A 25,403-nucleotide genomic window follows, 5' to 3' on the forward strand; every position below is an offset into this window, starting at 1 on the left:
GGCCTGGTGCGTGGTGCTGGAACTGGTGGTACTGGATCGAGGACACGCACAGGAAGCCTGGTGCGGGGAGCTGCTACCGGAGAGCTGGGGTGTGGAGGTGGTACTGGATAGACCGGACCGTGCAGGCGCACTGGAGCTCTTGAGCACCGAGCCTGCCCAACCTTACCTGGTTGAATGCTCTCGGTTGCCCTGCCAGTGCGGCGAGGTGGAATAGCCTGCACTGGGCTATGCAGGCGAACCGGAGACACCGAGCGCAAGGCTGGTGCCATGTAAGCCGGCCCAAGGAGACGCACTGGGGACCAGATGCGTAGAGCCGGCTTCATGGCATTTGGCTCGACGCTCAATCTAGCCCGGCCGATACGCGGAGCTGGAATATACCGAACCGGGCTGTGCACCCGTACTGGAGACACCGTGCGCTCCACAGCATAACACGGTGCCTGCCCGGTCTCTCCAGCCCCCCGGTAAGCACAGGGAGTTTGCGCAGGTCTCCTACCTGGCATAGCCATACTCCCTGTAAGCCCCCCCCCAAGAAATTTTTGGGGCTGACTCTCGGGCTTCGCTCTGCGCCGCCGTGTTTTCCTTTTCGACTCCATTCGCCTATAGCCTTCTTCGCACTGCTCAAGCGAATCCCATGCGGGCTCCTGCACTCTCTCTGGGTCGGCCGCCCACCTGTCGATTTCTTCCCACGTCGTATACTCCATGCCATTGCTGTCCATAACGTCCTCCTTTGTCCATTTCTCCAGGTGGTGCAACCTCTCCCACTGTAGCTGCTGCTGCTCCTGCTGCTGCTGCCTCTGTTGCCTCTTCTCCTGTTGCACCTTTGGGCGGCTACACTCCCCTGGTTTAGCCCAGGGTCCTCTCCCGTCGAGGATTTCCTCCCATGTCCAGAAATCCTTATTTAGCATCTCCCTCTTCGGCTTCTCCTGCCTGTTGACACGCCGCTTGGTCCGTTGGTGGTGGGTGATTCTGTAACGGTTTTCTAGTGGTGATGAAGGAGAGTCGGACCAAACTGCAGCGTGTCGATTGCGATCCATATTTATTAAACAAAACGTAAACACGACTAAACACTACAAAACAATAAACGTAATGAAAACCGAAAACAGCCTATCTAGTGCAAACTAACAGAGAGTACAAGTAAGACACTAAGGACAATCACCCACGACAAACTCAAAGAATATGACTGCCTAAATATGGTTCCCAATCAGAGACAACGATAAGCACCTGCCTCTGATTGAGAACCACTCCAGACAGCCATAGACTTTGCTAGACAACCCACTAAGCTACAATCCCAATACCACCACCAAAACCCCAAGACAAACACACCACAATTACAAAAACCCCATGCCACACCCTGGCCTGACCAAATACATAAAGATAAACACAAAATACTTTGACCAGGGCGTGACAAGAATCATGATAATCACAATACATATAGAATCGTGATAATCACAATACATATAGAATCATTATAATCACAATACATATAGAATCGTGAGAATCACAATACATATAGAATCGTGAGAATCACAATACATATAGAATCATGATAATCACAATACATATAGAATCGTGAGAATCACAATACATATAGAATCGTGAGAATCACAATACATATAGAATCATGATAATCACAATACATATAGAATCGTGAGAATCACAATACATATAGAATCGTGAGAATCACAATACATATAGAATCATGATAATCACAATACATATAGAATCGTGAGAATCACAATACGTACACGGAGACTTGATGAACAAAATATCCAACAATAGAACTCCAAGTGCAGACAAACATCCTGATCTGGCTGGGATGTGTTCAGACTTTTTTTTCTCTTTTTTTCAGGCAAGCATACAGTGGGGAGAACAAGTATTTGATACACTGCCGATTATGCAGGTTTTCACATTGTATGATTTTTAAGTAATTCATTTGCATTTTATTGCATGACATAAGTATTTGATCACCTACCAACCAGTAAGAATTCTGGCTCTCACAGACCTGTTAGTTTTTCTTTAAGAAGCCTCCTGTTTTCCACTCATTACCTGTATTAACTGCACCTGTTTGAACTCCTTACCTGTATAAAAGACACCTGTCCACACACTTAATCAAACAGCCTCCAACCTCTCCACAATGGCCAAGACCAGAGAGCTGTGTAAGGACATCAGGGATACAATTGTAGACCTGCACAAGGCTGGGATGGGTTACAGGACAATAGGCAAGCAGCTTGGTGAGACGGCAACAACTGTTGGCGCAATTATTAGAAAATGGAAGAAGTTCAAGATGACGGTCAATCATCCTCGGTCTGGGGCTCCATGCAAGATCTCACCTCGTGGGGCATCAATGATCATGAGGAAGGTGAGGGATCAGCCCAAAACTACACGGCAGGACCTGGTCAATGACCTGAAGAGAGCTGGGACCACAGTCTCAAAGAAAACCATTAGTAACACACTACGCTGTCATGGATTAAAATCCTGCAGCGCACGCAAGGTCCCCCTGCTCAAGCCAGCGCATGTCCAGGCCCGTCTGAAGTTTGCCAATGACCATCTGGATGATGTAGAGGAGGAATGGGAGAAAGTCATGTGGTCTGATGAGACAAAAATTGAGCTTTTTGGTCTAAACTCCACTCACTGTGTTTGGAGGAAGAAGAAGGATGAGTACAACCCCAAGAACACCATCCCAACCATGCAGCATGGAGGTGGAAACATCATTCTTTGGGGATGCTTTTCTGCAAAGGGGACAGGACGACTGCACCGTATTGAGGGGAGGATGGATGGGGCCATGTATCGCGAGATCTTGGCCAACAACCTCATTCCCTCAGTAAGAGCATTGAAGATGGGTCGTGGCTGGGTCTTCCAGCATGACAATGACCTGAAACACACAGCCAGGGCAACTAAGGAGTGGCTCCGTAAGAAGCATCTCAAGGTCCTGGAGTGGCCTAGCCAGTCTCCAGACTTGAACCCAATAGAAAATCTTTGGAGGGAGCTGAATGTCCGTATTGCCCAGCGACAGCCCCGAAACCTGAAGGATCTGGAGAAGGTCTGTATGGAGGAGTGAGCCAAAATCCCTGCTGCAGTGTGTGCAACCCTGGTCAAGAACTACAGGAAACGTATGATCTCTGTAATTGCAAACAAAGGTTTCTGTACCAAATATTAAGTTCTGGTTTTCTGATGTATCAAATACTTACGTCATGCAATAAAATGCAAATTAATTACTTAAAAATGATATCAATATGATTTTGTGGATTTTTGTTTTGTTCATATTTCATAGTTGAAGTGTAACAATGATAAAAATCACAGACCTCTACATGCTTTGTAAGTGGGAAAACCTTCAAAATCGGCAGTGTATTAAATACTTGTTCTCCCCACTGTATCTAAAAAGGATCATACACAAACACAGTTTCCAAACAAGTCCCTGGTTTCAGAGGAACTGAGAGTCTTCCTTTGCGGAACAAAGTCAAAGTAGCATGGGTGTTAAGTGTGGATCAGCCTGTTTAGAAACCTCATGGTCATTTGACACAGGGGTGTCTGTCTGGACTCCCCAACTTTAACGGTTAAGCATTGATTTCCTCACCCACTGTGTCTGTCTGCCCATCTTCACCCAGGGAGATAGGATTGAGGTGAGGGAGCCACGGAGGCTTGGTTGGAATGCTGCCTGTACAGGGTGACCAGGATCTCTCCCGATAGCACTGTGTGGTTTCAAGTTACAAAGTTGATTCGCCACATGCACAGGATACAAAAGGTGTAAAACAGTATCCTTAAATTCTTTCTTGAGAGCTCTTTTCCAACAATACAGTGAAAATAATAACAACAATAATAATAAATATAGATAATAAAAGGAAAAACACACAAAGTATGATATAAGTTAAAGAATGCAAGTATATACAGGTCTGTATCTTATTCAATATTCAGGGATACTGGAGTGGTTGAGGTGGGTTTATACATAAGAATGTACTGGTAGTAGATGGCGCCGAAGACCATGGCTGACGTTTTACATTCTCCCAACCAATGGTGCAATTTTGTTATTTTGTTTGCGTTTTGTATAACTTATTTTTGTACTTATTGTGTACATAATGTTGTTGCTACCGTCTCTTATGACCGAAAATAACTTCTGTACGTCAGAAAAGCGATTACTAACCACAGACTGGAAGAAACATTTTCCTGTAACGAGTCCGACGAGAAGGATATCCTGCTTTCACTGGAACAGGCCCTTTTGCGTGAAGAAAAGATGCCGGAAAAGGGGACGCAGATTGGGGATCCTTCTGAGAATCCGGAGGCGAGCTCGTAAACTCCCAATGCCTTCTATTCTTCTTGCTAACGTGCAATCGTTAGAAAATACAATTGATAACATAATATTAAGATTATCCTACCAACGGGACATTAAAAACTGCAACATCTTATGTTTCACCGAGAAGTGGCCGAAAGAAGAAACTAACAATACCCCTGCACCGGCAGAACAGAGATGCTACCTCTGGTAAGACGAGGGGTGGGGGTGTGTGTCTTTTTATCAATAACAGCTGGTGCGCGATGTCTAATATTAAAGAAGTCTTGGGGTATTGCTCTCCTGAGGTAGAGTACATTATGATAAGCTGTCGACCGCATCTACCAAGAGAGTTCTCATCTGTATTATTCATAGCCGTCTATTTACCACCACAAAGCGAAGATGGCACTAAGACCGCTCTCAACCAACTCTATAAGGCCATAAACAAAGAAGAAAATGCTCACCCAGAAGCTGCACTCCTAGTGGCCGGGGTCTCTAATGCAGGGAAACTTAAATCAGTTTGACCAAATGTTAACCTGCATGTCACATGTGCAACCAGGGGGGAAAATCCGCACACAGAGATGCATACAAAGCTCTCCCCCACCCTCCATTTGGCAAATCTGACCATAATTCTATCCTCCTGATTCCTGCTTACAAGGAAAAACTAAAGCAGGAAGTACCAGTGACTCGCTCAATACGGAAGTGGTCAGATGACGCGGATGCTACACTACAGGACTGTTTTGCTAGCACAGACCGGAATATGTTTCGGGATTCAAGAATAACACCGCATTGAAGAATAACACCACCTCAGTCATCGGCTTCATCAATAAGTGCATCGATGACGACGTCCCCAAAGTGACTGTACGTACAGTTGAAGTCGGAAGTTTACATACACTTAGGTTGGAGTCATTAAAACTCATTTTTCAACCACTCCAAAAATGTCTTGTTAACAAACTATAGTTTTGGCAAGTTGGTTAGGACATCGACTTAGTAATTTTTCCAACAATTGTTTACAGACAGATTATTTAACTTATAATTCACTTTATCACAATTCCAGTGGGTCAGAAGTTTACATACACTAAGTTGACTTTGCCTTTAAACAGCTTGGAAAATTCCAGAAAATTATGTCATGGCTTTAGAAGCTTCAGATAGGCTAATTGACATAATTTGAGTCAATTGGAGGTGTGCCTGCGGATGTATTTCAAGGCCTACCTTCAAACTCAGTGCCTCTTTGCTTGACATCATGGGAAAATCAAAGGAAATCAGCCAAGACCTCTGAAAAAATATTGTAGACCTCCACAAGTCTTGTTCATCCTTGGGAGCAATTTCCAAACACCTGAAGGTACCACGTTCATCTGTATACACAATAGTACGCAAGTACAAACACCATGGGACCACGCAGCTGTCATACCACACAGGAAGGAGATGTGTTCTGTCTCTTAGAGATTAACGTACTTTGGCGCGAAAAGTGCAAATCAACCCCAGAACAACAGCAAAGGACCTTGTGAAGATGCTGGAGGAGACAGGTACAAAAATATCTATATCCACAGTAAAAACGAGTCCTATATCGACATAACCAGAAATGCCATTCAGCAAGGAGGAAGCCACTGCTCCAAAACCGCTATAAAAAAGCCAGACTACGGTTTGCAACTGCACATGGGGACAAAGATTGTACTTTTTGGAGAAATGTCCCCCGGTCTGATTAAACAAAAATAGAACTGTTTGGCCATGATGACCATTGTTATGTTTGGAGGAAAAAGGGGGATGCTTGCAAGCCAAAGAACACCATCCCAACCGTGAAGCACAGGGGTGGCAGCATCATGTTGTGGGTTTGCTTTGCTGCAGGAGGAACTGGTGCACTTCACAAAATAGATGGCATCATGAGGGAGAAAAATTATGTGGATATATTGAAACAAGACATTAGTCAGGAAGTTAAAGCTTGGTCGCTTGAAAATGTGTGGGCAGAACTGAAAAGGCATGTGCGAGCAAGGAGGCCTACAAACCTGATTCAGTTACACCAGCTCTGTCAGATGGAGTGAGATAAAATTCACCCAACATATTGTGGGAAGCTTGTGGAAGGCTACCCAAAACTTTTGACCCAAGTTAAACAATTTAAAGGCAATGCTACCAAATATGAATTGAGTTTATGTAAACTTCTGACCCACTAGGAATGTGATGAAAAAAAAAGAAGCTAAAATAAATGACTCTCTACTATTATTCTGACATTTCACATTCATACATGTGATCAGGGCTGAAAAGTAACTGGTAGCAGGAATTTATAAACACTCATGGTAATGTACTAATGGTAATACACTGAGTGTACAAAACATTAGAAACATCTGCTCTTTCCACGACATAGACTGACCAGGTGAAAGATGAAGGGATGAAGGGGAGGTGAAGGGATGAAGGTAGATGAAGGGGAGGAGACCGGTTAAACTTTGAGACAATTGAGACATGGAGAGCTAGTTGATTGTGTATGTGTGCGATTCAGGGGGTGAATGGGCAAGACAAAATATGTATGTGCCTATGAATGGGGTATGGTAGTAGGTGCCAGGCGCACATTTTGTGTGTGTCAAGAACTGCAACGCTGCTGGGTTTTTCACACTCAACAGTTTCCTGTGTATATCAAGAATGGTCCACCACCCAAAGGACATCCAGCCAACTTGAGACAACTGTAGGAAGCAATGGCGTCAACATGGGCCAGCATCCACTTGACACCTTGTAGAGTTCAATGCCCTGACAAATTGAGGCTGTTCTGAGGGCAAAAGGGGGCGCAACTCAATATTAGGAAGGTGTTCTTAATGTTTTGTCCACTCAGTGTAAAAACACATGTAAACAGGTGTAATAGTGACCAGCAGATAGATATGGATGGTAATGCAAATGAATAATCAATGAACAGCAGCAGAATGGTAGTAATAAATCTAATCAATAATCATTTTAGAAGCACCGTAGGTGTAAGGGGCGTGTGGCGTCAGTAATGAATATGAGGGTGTATGCGAGTGTGTGTGTGTGTGTGTGTGTGTGTGTGTGTGTGTGTGTGTGTGTGTGTGTGTGTGTGTGTGTGTGTGTGTGTGTGTGTGTGTGTGTGTGTGTGTGTGTGTGTGCGTGTGCGTGTGTGCGTGTGCGTGCGTGCGTGCGTGCGTGCGTGTGTGTGTGTGTGTGTTAGTAAGAGTTGAGATCAGGTGTAGACCTTACTGTGAAATGCTTACTTACAAGCCCTTAACCAACAATGCAGTTCAAGAAATAGAGTTAAAATATTTACTAAATAAACTAAAGTAAAAAAATAAATATACAGTGGGGAGAACAAGTATTTGATACACTGCAATAAAATGGTAATTAATTACTTAAAGATATTACAATGTGATTTTGGTTTTTTTTATTTTAGATTCCGTCTCTCACAGATGAAGTGTACCTATGATAAAAATTACAGACCTCTACTTGCTCTGTAAGTGGGAAAACCTGCAAAATTGGCAGTGTATCAAATACTTGTTCTCCCACTGTACTTTAAAAAAAAGTTACACAAGAAAATGACATAACAATAATGAAGGTAAGGTGAGGGTAGGGTGTCTGAGTTGGTAGAGACCTGTGGATGAGCATAAAGTCCAGGCTAGTCACGAGAAAGAGCCGTCGATTTCAGACATTTGAAAAGGCCCTGAGGACGTTGATATCTGCCTTAGCAGGTGCTCACCAAAAAGAAACTATGGCAAAACACTGGGCTCAAACTCACAAGGCTCAAAGCCAGAGCGTGCTGCTTAGACCAATGCACCATGGAAGTTCACAATTCTCTTGCAAGCAAGGAGAGTACTTGATGATGCTTAAAAGGAAACTTTGTTTTTTAAATTATTTTGTTTCAAACCTTTCCCAGACCATAGCTCGAACCTTACCCACTCAAAATGATTACTTAACCCTTTGAGTTATTTCTGTTTTAACCCTGTAAACACCCAGAATTAACCCCGTAACCACGCAGAATTAATGGGTAAAACTATGAAATCGGGTTGTAGGGCCTCCCGAGTGTCGCAGCAGTCCAAGGCACTGCATCGCTGTGCTTGAGGCGTCACTACAGACCCATGAGGTGACGTACGATTGGCCCAGCGTCGTCAGGGTTAGGGGAGGGTTTGGGTCGGCCGGGATGTCCTTGTCCCATCGCACTCTAGCGACTCCTGTGGCGGGCCGGGCGTATGCACGCTGACACAGTCTCCAGTTGGACAGTGTTTCCTCCGACACATTAGCTTCTGGGTTAAACGAGCAGTGTGGCTTTGCAGGGTCGTGTTTCGGGGATGCACAGCTCTCTACCTCCGTATGGGAGTTGCAGGAATGGGAAAAGGCTATAACTACCAATTGGATATCACGAAATTGGGGAGAAAAGGGGGTAAAAGTACCAAAAATAAAAAATAAGATCAGGTTGTAGAGTCAGAGTGGATAGTCTGTGGGAGAGGGAGAGCAGTAGTTGTTAGCCATTTACCAGTCTTATGGCCAGGGAATAGAAGCTGTTTAGTAGTCTGTTGGTCTGAACCTTGATGCATCGGTACCACCTGCCGGATGGGAGCATGGAGAACAGTCTATTTCTCAGGTGACTGGAATCTTTGGTAATTCTTTGGACCTTTCTCAGACACCGGCTGGCATGTAAGTCGTGGATGGCTGGGAGCTCGCTTGGGCCATCCGCATCATCCTCTGTAGGGCCTTGAGGTCGAGGTCGGTACAGTTGACATTCCAGGCGGTGATACAACAAGTCAGGATGCTCTCGATGGTGCAAAAGTAAAAGTTGTAAAAGTTCCTGAGGATCTGATGGGCCATGCCAAATTATTTCAGCCTCCTGAGGGAAATAGGTGCTGCAGAGCCTTCTTCACAACTGTGCTTGTGTGAGAGGACCATGTCCTCAGTGATGTGGACACTGAAGCTCTTGACCATCTCTACTGTGGCTCCGTCGATGTGGATGGTGGTGTGCAACCCTCCCCTGGTTTCTGTCGTCCACAATCAGCTCATTGGTCTTGCTGACGTTGAAGGGAGAGGTTGTTGTCCTGGAACCACACTTCCAGGTCTCGGACCTCCTCCCTGTAGGCTGTCTCATCGTCATTGGTGAACAGGCCAACTACCATTGTGGCATCAACAAAACTTGATGATGGAGTTAGAATCGTGCGTGGCCACATAGACGTGGGTAAACAGAGAGTACAGGAGAGTTGAGGACCAGCGTGGCAGAGGTGTTGCTGCCTATCCCCACCACCTAGGGTCGGCCGGTCAGGAAGTCCAGCATCCAGTTGCAAAAGGAGGGGTTTAGTCCCAGAGACCCAAGCTTGGTGACAGGCTTGGAGGGCACTATGGTGTTGAGCTGTAGTGGATGAATAGAATTATCACATAGGTATCCCGCTTGTCTACTGGTTAGAGCCTGTAAGTAAGCATTTCACTGTAATGTCTACACCTGTTGTATTCGGCGCACGTGACAAATAAACATTTGATTTGATTTGAGTGGGCTTCGTCTTTAGATCTGTTGGGGTGGTATGCAAATTGAAGTGGTTCTACGGTGCCTGGGTTGATAGACTTGATGTGTGCCATGAGTGGTGCAGTCGCCTTCGGGGAAAATCACAAATCAGAATGCAAAGAGTGTGGCAGCTTCATGTGTGTATGAGCGTTTACGCAAAATGGGAATGAGAAAGTGTTAGTATTCCGGAGCCAGCGGAGTGTGTCTTCATACAGTGCATTCAGAAAGCATTCAGCCCACTTGACTTTTTCCACATTTTGTTACGTTATAGCATTATTCTAAAATGTATCAAATTGTTTGTTTTCCTCATCAATTTACACACAATACCTTAAAATGACAAAGCAAAAACAGGATTTTAGAATTTTTTGAAAACTGAAATATCACATTTACATAAGTATTCAGACCCTTTACTCAGTACTTTGTTGAAGCACCTTTAGCAGCGATTACAGCCTTGAGTCTTCTTGGGAATGAAGCTACAAGCTTGGCACGCCTGTATTTGAGGAGTTTTTCCCATTCTGCCCTGCTGATCGTCTCAAGCTCTGTAAGGTTGGATGGGGAGCGTCGCTGCACAGCTATTTTCAGGTCTCTCCAGAGATGTTAGATCGGGTTCAAGTCTGGGCTCTGGCTGGGCCACTCAGGGCCACTCCTGTGCTGTCTTGGCTGTGTGCTTAGGGTTGTTGTGCTGTTGGAAGGTGAACCTTCACCCCAGTCTGGAGGTCCTGAGTGCTCTGGAGCAGGTTGTCATCAATGATCTCTTTGTACTTTGCTCCGTTCATCTTTCCCTTGATCCTGACTAGTCTCCCAGTCCCTGCCGCTGAAAAACATACCCACAGCATGATGCTACCACCACCATGCTTCACCGTGGGGATGGTGTCAGGTTTCCTCCAGACGTGGTGCTTGGCCTTCAGGCCAAAGACTTCAATGTTGGTTTCATCAGACCAGAGAATCTTGTTTCTCATTGTGTCCTTTAGGTGCCTTTTGGTTAACTCCAAGCGGGCTGTCATGTGCCTTTTACTGAGGAGTGGCTTCCATCTGGCCACTGTACCATAAATGCCTGATTGGTGGAGTGCTGCAGAGATGGTTGTCCTTCTGGAAGGTTCTCCCATCTTCACAGAGGAACTCTGGAGCTCTGTCAGAGTGACCATCGGGATCTTGGTCACCTCCCTGACCAAGGCCCTTCTCCCTTGATTGCTCAGTTTGACCGTGCGGCCAGCTCTAGGAAGAGTCTTGGTGGTTCCAAACTTCTTCCATTTAAGAATTATGGAGGCCACTGTGTTCTTGGGGACTTTTAATGCTGCAGACATTTTTTTGGTAGCCTTCCCCAGATCTGTGCCTGGACACAATCCTGTCTCAGAGCTCTTCGGACAATTCCTTTGACCTCATGGCTTGGTTTTTGCTCTGACATGCACTGTCAACTGTGGGACCTTATATTGACAGGTGTGTGCCTTTCAAAATCATGTCCAATCAATTAAATTTACCACAGGTGGACTCCAATCAAGTTGTAGAAACATCTCAAGGATGATCAATGGAAACAAAATGTACCTGAGCTCAATTTCGAGTCTCATAGCAAAGGGTCTGAATACTTATGTAAATAAGGTATTTAAAAAGGGAGAGAAAAAATTGACATTTGCAAAAATGTCTAAAAACCTATTTTCACTGTCATTAAGGGGTATTGTGTGTAGATTTATGAGGGAAAAACATATATTTAATCCATTTTAGAATAGGGATGTAATGTGACAAAATCTGAAAAAAGTGAAGGGGTCTGAATACTTTCCGAATGCACTGTATGTGTGACGGTGGGAGTGGTGGGTTGTGCAATTAGGTTGGCTGGGAAAATTCAAGAGTGTTTACATGTGTATGTGGAGGAGGTGTTGGTGTGTGTGGGAGAGAGGTGGTAGTGGAGAGGACTGCTTAATTACCAATTTATAAAGATACCATGTTTTTGGGGGGGGTTTGTCAGTAGGGCTGTGACGGTCACGAAATTTCGTCATACGGTGATTGTCAAGCAAATAATTGTCGGTCTCACGACAATTGACCACTAATTAACATAAACACATTAAGCATCTCTCGGCTACCACACCACCTCTAATAAATCGAATATATTAATAAATGTAATATATCCTACACCTTCACAATAAATCCATTATTTATTTTAGACAGGTCTAAAGAAACATGATATGAGGAAAATGTAGTCTATTTCAGAAGAAAAGAATAGCATACTCTGAGTAGTCCTTATGTTAGGTCCTGATGTGGCTATGCCAAATGGCTGTGGGCTACACTAGTTCATTTAGCAGACAAGATTTGCTTATAATTCCATGGTATTATTTCATATTATTTTATGGTATGAAGAATACAATTGAACAAACCTGAATAAAATATAAATATTTTCTACAAATGATTTGAGGGAGTTCACACACGCGACAATTCTGTGTTGAGTATTTAAAAAATAAATAGGTATTCCTATATGCTTAATTTAGAGTTATTAATGTGACTTTAGTTGTTCTGCAAATGTTGGGCTATCCGTATGTTTTGATTTTTAATACATTGTAAAGCTGCATGATGAGACTCTAATGACGATTTGAAAAAAGTCACTTGAAAAGGCATGAGCTCTGCTTTGTGTTTTGAGCAGGCTGTACATACTCCAATAGTCTTTCATTCACAATTTGACAAGCAAAGCAAAAATCCGATGCGCCTCCCACTGACACGGCTCTCCGTCAAGTGATCAGGTCTTTCTCAAAGGCTACAAGTGAAGACAGACAGATCGGGGATGCAGCTGTGCGTGTCGTTATCCAATTCCGAGGAGCATATTGAAGATATTGGAAGAACAGTCCACTTGTACTTTTTGTCAGCCAACAAGATGAGTAGGCCTAACGAACAGCAAAAGCAATATCGCTGACACAACAGATTTAGCGTAAAATATTGATAAACTATTCGGCTAGTTCTTCACATTATAACCACAGCAATGTGCACATGGTAGTAGGCTATAAGTGCAACATTTCCATTAGCGTAAAACACCATTATCAAAAGTGACTGCAAATGCAATTATGCACGTAATGCTCTACACCCCTTGCAAAGCAGATTAATGTGCTTCATTTTAAGAAGTTATTTGGCCACTTTAGTTGTGATACAAACCTTATTAAAACATATAGGCCTCTGGGCTAGGCTACATGAGATGTTTTTTTAATTAAAAATAATTGACCATTATCATTCACCTGTATCGAAACAGGGGCAGCGGGAAAAAAATACATGTCACCTATGCACTTAAATAGCGAATGGAGAACACTTTCCCCGTGGTTTATTTTCATGTCAGTCAGGTAGGCTATACACCTGTTGTAAATATAAGCAATGTGCTTAATATTAGGAAAGTTGAGCAATAAATATAGTAGTCCTAGCCTATAGAAAGCTGATGGGATCCTCGTCTTTTTATTAGAGGCCATCACTCTGTTTTCTCATGCAATTGCATAGCCTAAAGAAATGTTGTGCAACATGAGCTCTCATGAAGTGTTTGATTAGATTTTCTATTACATTTGAATCGATGTCAGAGTGATTAGAGGGGCAATAGTGTGCTGAGTACCAGGCAGTTAGCAAGTTTGGTAGGCTACTAATGAAAGAAATATGCATATTTTTAACCTTTATTTAACTCATGACCAGCAGTAGCATCAGAGCTTGGAGAAGCCTAATTACTGTGACTAAACGGTCATGTGGAATTTGACTGCCTTCATGACTCGTGACCGCAGGTGTGGTGGTAATAAGGTCACCGCAACAGCCCTAGTTGTCATTCAGGGATCACTTGGCAGAACATCAAGCCACACCACTGCAGCCAAACATCAACTGCCAGTGAAATATTATAGTGCTCAGGAGTTACGACACAACCAAACACACAATCACAGGACTAAATGTTCATGTTAAAAATATAGTGTACGGTATGGTATGGTAGAGTAGTGTACGGTATGGTACGGTAGAGTAGTGTACGGTAGAGTACCATATGGTACGGTAGAGTAGTGTATGGTATGGTACGGTAGAGTAGTGTACGGTAGAGTACCATATGGTATGGTAGAGTAGTGTACGGTATGGTACGGTAGAATAGTGTACGGTAGAGTACAATTTGGTATGGTAGAGTAGTGTACGGTATGGTATGGTAGAGTAGAGTAGTGTACGGTATGGTACGGTAGAGTAGTGTACGGTAGAGTACCATATGGTATGGTAGAGTAGTGTATGGTATGGTACGGTAGAGTAGTGTACGGTAGAGTACCATATGGTACGGTAGAGTAGTGTATGGTATGGTACGGTAGAGTAGTGTACGGTAGAGTACCATATGGTATGGTAGAGTAGTGTACGGTATGGTACGGTAGAATAGTGTACGGTAGAGTACAATTTGGTATGGTAGAGTAGTGTACGGTATGGTATGGTAGAGTAGTGTACGGTAGAGTACCATATGGTATGGTAGAGTAGCGTACGGTATGTACGGTAGGGTACGGTAGAGTAGGGTATGGTACGGTAGAGTAGTGTACGGTATGTACGGTAGGGTACGGTAGAGTAGGGTATGGTACTGTAGAGTAGTGTACGTATGTACGGTACGGTATGGTAGAGTAGGGTACGGTATGGTACGGTAGAGTAGGGTAGTGTACGATAGAGTAGGGTATGGTAGAGTAGGGTAGAGTAGAGCAGGATACGGTACGGTAGGGTACTGTAGAGTAGGGTACTGTATGGTAGAGTAGGGTACTGTATGGTAGAGTAGGGTAGGGTGCGGAAGAGAAGGGTACGGTAGAGTAGGGTACGGTGGAGTAGCGTACGGTACGGTAGTGTCGGGTATGGTAGAGTAGGGTATGGAAGGGTAGGGTTTGGTAGAGTAGGGTACGGTAGAGTAGGGTATGGTAGAGTAGTGTACGGTACGGTAGAGTCGGGTATGGTAGAGTAGGGTATGGAAGGGTAGGGTTTGGTAGAGTAGGGTACGGTACGGTACGGTAGAGTAGGGTATGGTAAAGTAGGGTGCGGTAGAGTAGGGTATGGTAGGGTAGGGTAGAGTAGGGTACTGTATGGTACGGTAGAGTAGGGTACGGTAGCGTAGTGTATGGTACGTTAGAGTAGGGTACGGTATGGTACGGTAGAGTATGGTATGGTACGTTAGAGTAGGGTCTGGTACGGTAGAGTAGTGTATGGTATGGTACGGTAGAGTATGGTATGGTACGGTAGAGTATGGTATGGTACGGTAGAGTAAAGTACGGTACAGTAGGGTACGGTACAGTAGGGTACGGAACAGTAGGGTAGGGTACGGTACAGTAAAGTACAGTACAGTAGGGTACGGTTCAGTAGGGTACGGTACAGTAGAGTACGGTACAGTAGGGTAGGGTACAGTAGCGTAGGGTACAGTACGGTACAGTAGGGTAGGGTACAGTACAGTAGGGTACGGTACAGTAGAGTAAAGTACAGTAAAGTAGCGTGCGGTACAGTAGGCTACAGTACAGTAGGGTACGGTACAGTAGGGTAGAGTACGGTAGGGTAGGGTACGGTAGAGTAAAGTACAATAAAGTAGAGTGCGGTACAGTAGGCTACAGTACAGTAGGGTACGGGACAGTAGGGTAGAGTACGGTAGGGTAGAGTACGGTAGAGTAAAGTACAGTAAAGTAGAGTGCGGTACAGTAGGCTACAGTACAGTAGGGTACGGTACAGTAGGGTAGAGTACGGTAGGGTAGGGTACGGTAGAGTAAAGTACAGTACAGTAGCGTGCAGTGCAGTAGGGTACGGAACAGTAGGGTACTGTACAGTAGGGTACGGTAAAGTAGCGTAGGGGAATGCAGCAGCAATGCTGGCCTGTTGGCTCCAACATCTGGCCAGCTTGGGTCTCTGCTCTCCAGCCTCTCTCCAAGGTCAGGGCATCGGCTTACAGCTCTCACACATTCCCATTGGAAAAATAACTGACTGGCGACAAACTGTCAACAGCATACTGCAAACATGCACCTTTGTGTCAGTTTACCTTCCTCTGTCTTTGTATCCGTCTTACGTAAACAATACACACACAAAGACACATGCGCTCTCTCTGGTTCACTTATCAGGATGATGCAACTTTCATTGCTTGAACACATGGGAAGAGTGTTGCTTGAACACATGGCATAGGACTATGTTGACAGCTCCTGCAATGACCCAACATACTAGAGAATAATATAATAGGGATTTTATCTAACACTTTTAGAAACTCTATCTTGCTGTGTTAAAAGTTTTTCAGCATTCCGAAAGTATTCTTCAAAGGGAATTCATTGAACTCTGATTGTATTCTGTCTAGTGGTTCGATGTTCCAGAATTCTATCTTCATTGATTCTATTTGAGAGTTCCGATCTGTTCAGAGGATTCCATCTGAGAGAATTCTGTCTGGAACTAGAGTGAGAGGGTTCGGTCTGAGAAGGCTCTATCCACTGAGTATACTCTATACACGGTTCTGTCATCACGGATTCTGTCAGAGAAAAATTCTGTCTGGAAAAGTTTGGTTTCGAAGGGTTCTGTTTTAGAAGGTTCTGTCTGGAAGGGTTCCGCTTGAGGGTTTAAGGAAATGTGATCTACTATTGAGTTCATGTCTTCTTATAGCATTGTATAAGCAAGAGTATTGCATAGGACAAGGCAAAACAAAACAAAGTGAGATTTTGCATTATGAAGATATCCTCCACTGAAAAGAGTGAAGTTCCTGTCCTTGCTTGCCCAAACCATCCATTTGTAATATGTCATCTCGCCAAAACCAGATAGGGCATGTTTTTTCTGGAGTAATGTTTCATTTTGACTGTGTGCTGTAAAACAGTGGAGGCTGTTGAGGGGAGGACGGCTCATAATAATGGCTGGAACGGAGGGAATGGCATCAAACACATGAAAATCATGTATGTGATGTATTTGATACCATTCCACTGATTCCGCTCCAGCCATTACCACGAGCCCGTCCTCCCCAATTAAGGTGACACTAACCTCCAGTGCTGTACAAGAATTTGTTACTAGCTTACAATATCAACAATAAGTCATCATCATTAAAACCTTTTCTTTAGATGATCTGTCAAGTGTTTTTCCAAGTAACTACTGATTCTTTCTTCCTAAAACTAAAATAGACCCGTTTCTCTTTCTGAACTAGTAATCATGTACTTGAAATAGAACACTATTCATGCAACTGATGCATTTCTCCTTTCATCCCACCAGTGATCTCTGAACAGGACTATCTCCATCTGTCGGTTGAATTTAGGTTGAGGATTTGATGATGCCAGCTTAAAGAAGATATGCCTTCAATTTCTTTTTAAGGGTTTTTCTCAGAGATGACAAAGTCACCATCAAGAGGAATCCCTTGTGAAAATGTCAAAAATAAGTTTAAAAAAAATACTCAGCATATTCCCTTCCTGCAAAATAGTTTTCTTCGCATTCTACACTATAATGTGTGAATGGAAATACACCTGCTATAAAATAAAACAGCCTTCTTTATCCATCTGAAAGGGACTGCTTGTCCTCCCTTTATTTATCTGCACTAGTCTGCAGCATATATTTCCTTTTATAGAGACAGAGAAGAGAAAAAAGTAAATGCAGTAGCACTGATCAAACACACCAGGCCTATAGATAGGCCCATAGATAGGCCCATAGATAGGCCCATAGATAGGCCCATAGCAGTGTATTTAGCCAACTGTCTTCTGGCCTTATATCACTTCTGCAACATCACTCTAAATTACAATCAACACTGCATGCATTCAATCTCAACATGGAAGGCAACTATCTGGTCTTTCACCGGTCCTCCCTATCCCCACATTGAAATAACTTGTCAAGTATCTTCTCGCCGGCAGGTCTTGCCTTTGATAGTGCCAATGACGAGATCATCACATCCCACCTGATTCATCACACAACAAGCCTGCTCTCTCACCAATACACACACTCAAACTTCCTGTCGTCTTCACAACTTCTCAAGACTAGTTCGGTATCATGCATTTTTTTTTTTTACACATTGCTCTGTTATACAGTATACACTTCACACAACACTGTTATCATTATGTGCTGAACCCAACGCACACTGCAGTCATGTCACAAAAGTCAAGTCAGTCCGATCACTTGAGGAACTGATGAACTGTGAAATAAGTATGTTTGTATGCAGTAGCTAACAAATGCATCTCGTTCCAAAAATAGACATCAAGTAGCTCGTTAATTAGGCTGAGGGAGCATTCCATGTATAATTCAGCCACAGCACTTCAAAGTAAGCTTGAATAAATCAACATCTCTGATGCAGTTCGGTAAGCCTACTGTATGTCCCTCCTATCTAAGTAGAGGGGACTCTTGCATTTAGGACCCAATTCCTTACCTAAAAAGGTACACAATAAATCCTTTATTACTCAGTATGCATTTTTAACTAAGACCTTAGGGCATTGATTAAATCAGGTTGCACAAACATCACAGGCTAGTATCTATCTGCAATCTGAGCCAGAGGCTGCTGTCTAGGCTGGTGTTTTTCATTTCTCCAAACATCAGGCACACTGGCCTATGTGAACTTCTCAGTGTTTGAATTTGCCAAATAGTTGCCTATCGGAGTAGCCTACATTGCCTTGCCTGGCTACCAAAACTCCTTGCTCCCTCCAAGCTATGCCACACTCACGGACGTTAGTTTCTTCTCCGCAATGAGCCTGGATCGGAGTACCTCCCCGACAATTTCCAGAATGGAAATACATTCTAGACTGTCTGATTGGTCCCAGAAACCGATGGGTTGGGCCAGAGCCAGAACATACTTGGGTAAAGAGGCATTTAGAAAATTAGTCTTTGGTTTGATACTCTGATTGGTTAGAGATTATCCAAATTGCTGATGACTGTTTTGTACAACACCTCTCATTTTGACATCACCCCAAATGACTTAAGTGATCCGTCTCAAACTGAAGTATGTAGAGAAGGAAAGAGCAGTGTTAGAATTCAGTTTGAATCGTGAGGCAATACATTGCCCACCAAGACCATGCAATGACATAAGTACAGACACCCACAAAGTGAATATAAATACACAGAAACACAAACCAACTCATATACCCTGTGACAGAAACTTCCTCATGAGTTAGACTCTGGGTCTGCAAAAGGAAGACTCAGTTCCTCATTTGGAAACTCAGTGTGTGTGTGTGTGAGTGAATTCAGGAGCTGACAGGGTTGACCCAGACACAACAGACAGTTTTGTTTTGGCACGTTGAGCACTAAATTCACATAAACACTAACTCCATCAATGAGGTGCTAAATCCATCAATGAGGCGCTAACTCCATCAAACAAATGTTTACCTTTATTTAACTAGGCAAGTCAGTTAAGAACAAATTCTTACTTTAAATGACGGCCTAGGAACAGTGGGTTAACTGCCTTGTTCAGGGTCAGAACAACAGATTTGCACCTTGTCAGCTCAGGGATTCGATCTTGCAACCTTTCGGTTACTAGTCCAATGCTCTAACCACTAGGCTACCTGCCAATGAGGCACTAACGCCATCAATGGGCCACTAACTCCATCAATGAGGCACGAACTCCATCAATGAGGCACTAACACCACATGAGGCACTAACTCCATCAATGAGGCACTAACTCCATCAATGAGGCACTAACACCGCATGAGGCACTAACACCGCATGAGGCACTAACACCTCATGAGGCACTAACACCATATGAGGCACTAACTCCATCAATGAGGCACTAACTCAATCAATGAGGCACTAGCACCATCAATGAGGCACTAGCACCATCAATGAGGCACTAACTCCATCAATGAGGCACTAACTCCATCAATGAGGAACTAGCACCACATGAGGCACTAACACCACATGAGGCACTAACTCCATCATTGAGGCACTAACTCCATCAATGAGGAACTAACACCACATGAGGCCCTAACTCCATCAATGAGGCACTAACAGCATATGAGGCACTAACTCCATCAATGAGGCACTAACACCGCATGAGGCACTAACGCCATCAATGAGGCACTAACCCCACATGAGGCACTAACTCCATCACTCAGGCACTAACTCCATTAATGAGGCACTAACTCCATCAATGAGGCACTAACTCCATCAATGAGGCACTAACCCCACATGAGGCACTAACCCCACATGAGGCACTAACCCCACATGAGGCTCTAACTCCATCAATGAGGCACTAACTCCATCAATGAGTGGTTAGAGCGTGGACTAGTAACCGGAAGGTTGCAAGTTCAAACCCCCGGGCTGACAAGGTACAAATCTGTCGTTCTGCCGTTCTGCGTTGGACTAGTAACCGGAAGGTTGCAAGTTCAAACCCCCGAGCTGACAAGGTACAAATCTGTCATTTTGCCCCTGAACAGGCAGTTAACCCACTGTTCCTAGGCCGTCATTGAAAATAAGAATTTGTTCTTAACTGACTTGCCTAGTTAAATAAAGGTAAAATAAAAAATAAAAAAAACTCCATCAATGAGGCACTAACCCCACATGAGGCACTAACTCCATCAATGAGGCACTAACTCCATCAATGAGGCACTAACTCCATCAATGAGGCACTAACTCCATCAATGAGGCACTAACTCCATCAGGCATAACTCCATCAATGAGGCACTAACCCCACATGAGGCACTAACTCCATCAATGAGGCACTAACCCCACATGAGGCACTAACTCCATCAATGAGGCACTAACTCCATCAATGAGGCACTAACTCCATCAATGAGGAACTAACCCCACATTAGGCACTAACTCCATCAATGAGGCACTAACTCCACCAATGAGGCACTAACCCCACATGAGGCACTAACTCCATCAATGAGGCACTAACTCCATCACTCCATTACTGACACAGACATTCACAGTAGCCTTGACATATTAAGCTCACTTCAGTCTCCAGGAAAAAAAGAAAAGTACAGCCTAGACCAAGCCAGGGCTCTACCGTGCAATCATTTTAATCGCATATGCGCCTAAATATATTTTACTGTGCAACCTGGAATTGTAATTTAGAATATAAAATTGAAAAATCAGCAAGATAATAATTGTTGTTTGTAATGGTTACGTCACTGTACCGAATCCCCTGAGCGCCATAGAGAATACACTGAGCTCATGTTCATGACCATCATGCTAGCACCATTACTACAAAGAAAAAGGCTTGTTACCTCAAATATTTTTCATTTTGCGCCTACATTTCGTTGTGTGCTCCTACATTTTTCAATTTAGGCTCCCTGTTCCCTGTAAAAAAAAAAGTCAGTATGTGGATCTGTTATCTGCCTCTACACCACCATCAATAATTCCACCACCTGGCTGCAGAGGCCCCACAATCAGGCACCAAATGCATGATGTACAGCCGGCTATTATATACACTACTGTGTGGGAAATCAGCAGCATCATCATTTCATATGGCAAATGAATGCTTAATTCAGCCCACCCAAAATATGCAGGCTATCTACATGGATTTAACAAAACATGTGGGCTATGGATCAATTATGCCTATAGCCTAGGCCTGCTATGTGTTCAACCACATGAATAGCCAATCATCTCAAACCGCCATCTGATATTTGGCCCCTTGAGAGAAAAAAATATACTTACTAATTTTATATTTATTTACATAAATTGGGCTATTACAATTATATCCAACATAAATTAAACGAATGGGTATGCCCAATCAAAATCTCGTATAAGAGTGAAATGCGTCCATACACCCGTTCTAGAGGCTATGGAGACGGTGGATCTTTTGTCTTGGGCTGCCGTAGACAAAATAGCCTCTCAGTGAACATGCCCCAAAAATGACATTTCATATTCATTGGGTAAGGTTCTACTATTCATCTCCCCATTCGCTGATAATTTTCTTCACCTAGTCAGGCTACTCACCATCTAAATGTAGGTTAATGTAAAGTCGCTCTATCGCCCTGACTGAGATGCGCTTATCATTTCATTCATGCATGCATATGGTCTCATCCAGAGAGCGATAGAGAAGCAGGCGACCAAGACGAGCCGTTGCCACCGCACTGCCAGCGCAATTCTAGAGGACGTGAATACTATGGCACATTTTAACACATTGAGCTCAGCTATTCTACGAAGACAATATGGTAAGAAAGAAAATGCAACACTGTGTATCTATTGCACTGTTAATAAAACAGAGCAGTTGGTGAAAACATGCAAATGGACCATAGTAATAAGGAAATGTAGTGCGCACCACGCTCAATTGTATCCATGTTGGATACTTTGTAGTATCATGCGACTATTTGTTGAACCAGCTGAGGCCAGCAAGGTCTCAAGAGCAGAGAGCGTTTCGGAAACCAACCTGCCTGTGTTGTATCAGTAAGATCATAGCTCAATCCAGGGTAGTCTCTCAGCTTCCTCCCGCTAAGATTCAACGTTCCTGAGCACACGGAATCCTCCAGAGCGCGATCTAAACTCCGGGTCGTGTGGAGATGATGCTGATGCTGGTTGATCCCTGGGTTCCAGTGAGGTCCGTTGGATAAGTGATGGTTTGAAAGAGCCGGTACAGCTCCCACACCTCCCTGACTCGACGCCATTTTCACAAGAGGAATTACAATAATAACAGTGGCCGTTTCTACACCCATGCGCAAAAGGCACACACTCCACCAGGGACGTTAGGGGAAGGGCTTCTGAGAGGGCGTGGGCGCGGAGGGGACATTTGGTATAGAGAGGTGCACGCATTTTCTTATCAGAGAGAAGTATTCACATCTGTGCAATTAAAGTGAGTTACAGACCTGTATGAAATGTTTAAATTGTAGGACCTGGAACCCCCCCAGGTCATTTTCTAAAAGTTCATACAGGTCTGTTATAACTCCGTTTATAAACAGGTAATGGCACAGATGTGATTACAGATGGGAAAACGGCTAACTTCCTGCAATTTCTATAGATTTCGCAATGGGCCAAAGAGAAGAACGTGTTTTAAAGATAATCACATGCCATTCTACACATTTTCTCAGGAGGCTGAGAAAAAACGTTGAATTTCTAAAGCTAATTTCCTGCTATTCTACACATTTTTCCATGAGGCTGAGAGAAAATATAGCCATTTTAAAGATAATTTCCTGTAATCCCCCCCAAAAAAAAAAAAAGAAATGTGTGTTCATATGCTATTTCCAGGGAGGCCTCATCCCAAAAAATAAGTTAAGGAAGAGTTACATTCATGTTTTTATTGTTAGCTACTAGCTAAGTAGCATATTATTGCTTTATTATTCAATCTTATTGAACAATATAATTATTTTCATTTGACTCATAAGTAGGCATCTTGGTCTGATATGGACCTACATCACAGGCTACATACATCAACAGACCTCAGTAAACTGATTTCTTATTCTCCTTTAGTCTTTATGTAATATGTCACTTTCATCTGTGGTGCTTATGTAGGCCTGCTATTAAAACTCCATCCTGCTGAGATCTCAGGAGATCTCATCCATTATTGTCATATTGTATTGAATAGTGCAGACATAAATGCCTCTTTAATATTGGATCCCATTAGCTCCCCTTAATAAGGTATTTTTGTTTTTTATTTTTAATACATGTGCAAACATTTCTAAAAAACTGTTTTTGCTTTGTCATTATTGGGTATTGTGTGTAGATTGATGAGGAAAACAATTAATTGAATAAAATTTTGAATAAGGCTGTAATGTAACGAAATGTGGAAAAGGTCAAGCGGTCTGAATGCACTGTACAGGGAGTATCAGTACCAGATCAATGTGCAGGGGTAAGAGATATTTGAGGTAGATATGTACATGAAGGCAGATTAAAGTGACTAGGCATCAGGATAGAAAATAAAAGGAGTAAAATTAAGAACAGTACCTACCCACTACACCTCTGCTGCGCCTCATCCATGTCCCTCTCCCTCCATCCCCAGGGCGAGCCCCCCAGTGAGTGGAGGACGGCAGACTTCCGGATGTTCTGTGGGGGCTCCATCTGGAGGCCGCCCCTCCTAAACCCCTACCTCCATGGAGATGAGGAGGCGGGGAGGAACATTTCTAAAAACCTGTTTTTGCTTTGTCATTATGGGGTATTGTGTGTAGATTGATGAGGGAAACATTTTCTTTAATCCTTTTTAGAAGAAGGTTGTAGAGTAAAATAATGTGGAAAAGGGAAAGAGGGCTGAATACTCGTCGAGTGCACTGTATGTGGACAGAAAATGACTGATTACAATTACAAAATGTGACAAAAGGTCATTGTTTTTTTACCCTAAAGAAGTAGGGCAGTTTGGAAAACGCAAACAGTTGTTCAGAGGTGCATTTGATCAACCTTACAGAGGTCCCCCAGGATCTTTAAGGACGTCAGACACAGCATGCTTTGCTTAATGCATTATCACAGCACTTTCGTAATGCATAAGATTCTCATAGATGACATGAATGACATGAATGGCTTTCATTCCCTCTGAGTGCATGGGGTTTACAGTATGTGTATAGTAAACATAGGTTTTGCACAGCAGTTATGATGTTAAAGATGCACTTCAGGAACTTATGCACAACAAATTCATAACCCTTTATCATTCATTTTTTTTAAATAAAATAATTTCCTCAGCAATCTACACAAAATACCATATAATGACAAAGTGAATACAGTTTTTTGTTTAATTTTTGCAAATGTATTAAAAACAAAAAACAGAAATACATTATTTACATAAGTGTTCAGACCCTTTGCTATGAGACTCGAAATTGAGCTCAGGTGCAACCTGTTTCCATTGATCATCCTTGAGATGTTACTACAACTTGATTGGAGTACTCCTGTGGTAAATTCAATTGATTGGACATGATTTGGAAAGTCACACCTGTCGAAATAAGGTCCCACAGTTGACAGTGCATGTCAGAGCAAATAACCAAGCCATGAAGTCGAAGGAATTGTCCGTAGAGCTCCGAGACATGATTGTGTTGAGGCACAGATCTGGGGAAAGGTACCAAAACTTCTACAGCATTGAAAGTCCCCAAGAACATAGTGGCCTGCATCATTCTTAAATGGAAGACATTTGGAACCACCAAGACTCTTCCTAGAGCTGGCCACCATTCCAAACTGAGCAATCATGGGAGAAGGGCCTTGGTTAGGGAGGTGACCAAGAACCCAATGGTCACTCTGGTAGAGCTCCAGAGTTCCTTTGTGGAGATGGGAGAACCTTCCAGAAGGACAACCATCTCTGCAGCACTCCACCAATTAGGCCTTAATGGTAGAGTTGCCAGACGGAAGCCACTCCTCAGTAAAAGGCACATGACAGCCCGATTGGAGTTTTCCAAAAGCCACCTAAGTACAGAGAGATCCTTGATGAAAACCTGCTCCAGAGCGCTCAAGACCTCAGACTGGGGAGAAGGTTTACCTTCCAACAGGACAACGACCCTAACCACACTGCCAAGACAATGCAGGAGTGGCTTCGAGACAAGTCTCTGAATGTCCTTGAGTAGCCCAGAGAGACCGGACTTTAACCCGATAGAACATCTCTGGAGAGACCTTCAAAATAGCTGCGCAGCAATGCTCCCCATCCAACCTAACAGAGCTTGAGAGGATCTGCAGAGAAGAATGGGAGAAACTCCCCAAATACAGGTGTGCCAAGCTTGTAGCGTCATACCCAAGAAGACTCAAGGCTGTAATCACAACCAAAGGTGCTTCAACAAAGTACTGAGTAAAGGGGCTGAATACTTACAGTACCAGTCAAAAGTTTAGACACACCTACTCATTCAAGGTTTTGTCTTTATTTTTACTACTTTCTACATTGTAAAA

The 25,403-nt window shown here is 43.5% G+C and overlaps 1 protein-coding gene across 4 annotated transcripts in view; it reads right to left on the bottom strand.

The window, feature by feature from the left end:
* LOC112231284 (leucine-rich repeat and calponin homology domain-containing protein 2) overlaps positions 1 to 22,247 on the bottom strand; it is an 80,453-nt gene extending 58,206 nt beyond the window's left edge. For all 4 annotated transcript variants that reach the window (XM_042311077.1, XM_024397960.2, XM_024397959.2 and 1 more), the window contains exon 1: positions 21,985 to 22,247. In XM_042311077.1, coding sequence (XP_042167011.1) covers positions 21,985 to 22,219 — 235 coding nt within the window. In that variant the 5' untranslated portion in view covers positions 22,220 to 22,247. The remainder of the gene's footprint in view (positions 1 to 21,984) is intronic.
* Between the last annotated feature and the right edge of the window lie 3,156 nt (positions 22,248 to 25,403).

This window comes from Oncorhynchus tshawytscha, linkage group LG33 (assembly GCF_018296145.1).
Source record: "Oncorhynchus tshawytscha isolate Ot180627B linkage group LG33, Otsh_v2.0, whole genome shotgun sequence".
NCBI classification, from domain to species: domain Eukaryota; kingdom Metazoa; phylum Chordata; class Actinopteri; order Salmoniformes; family Salmonidae; genus Oncorhynchus; species Oncorhynchus tshawytscha.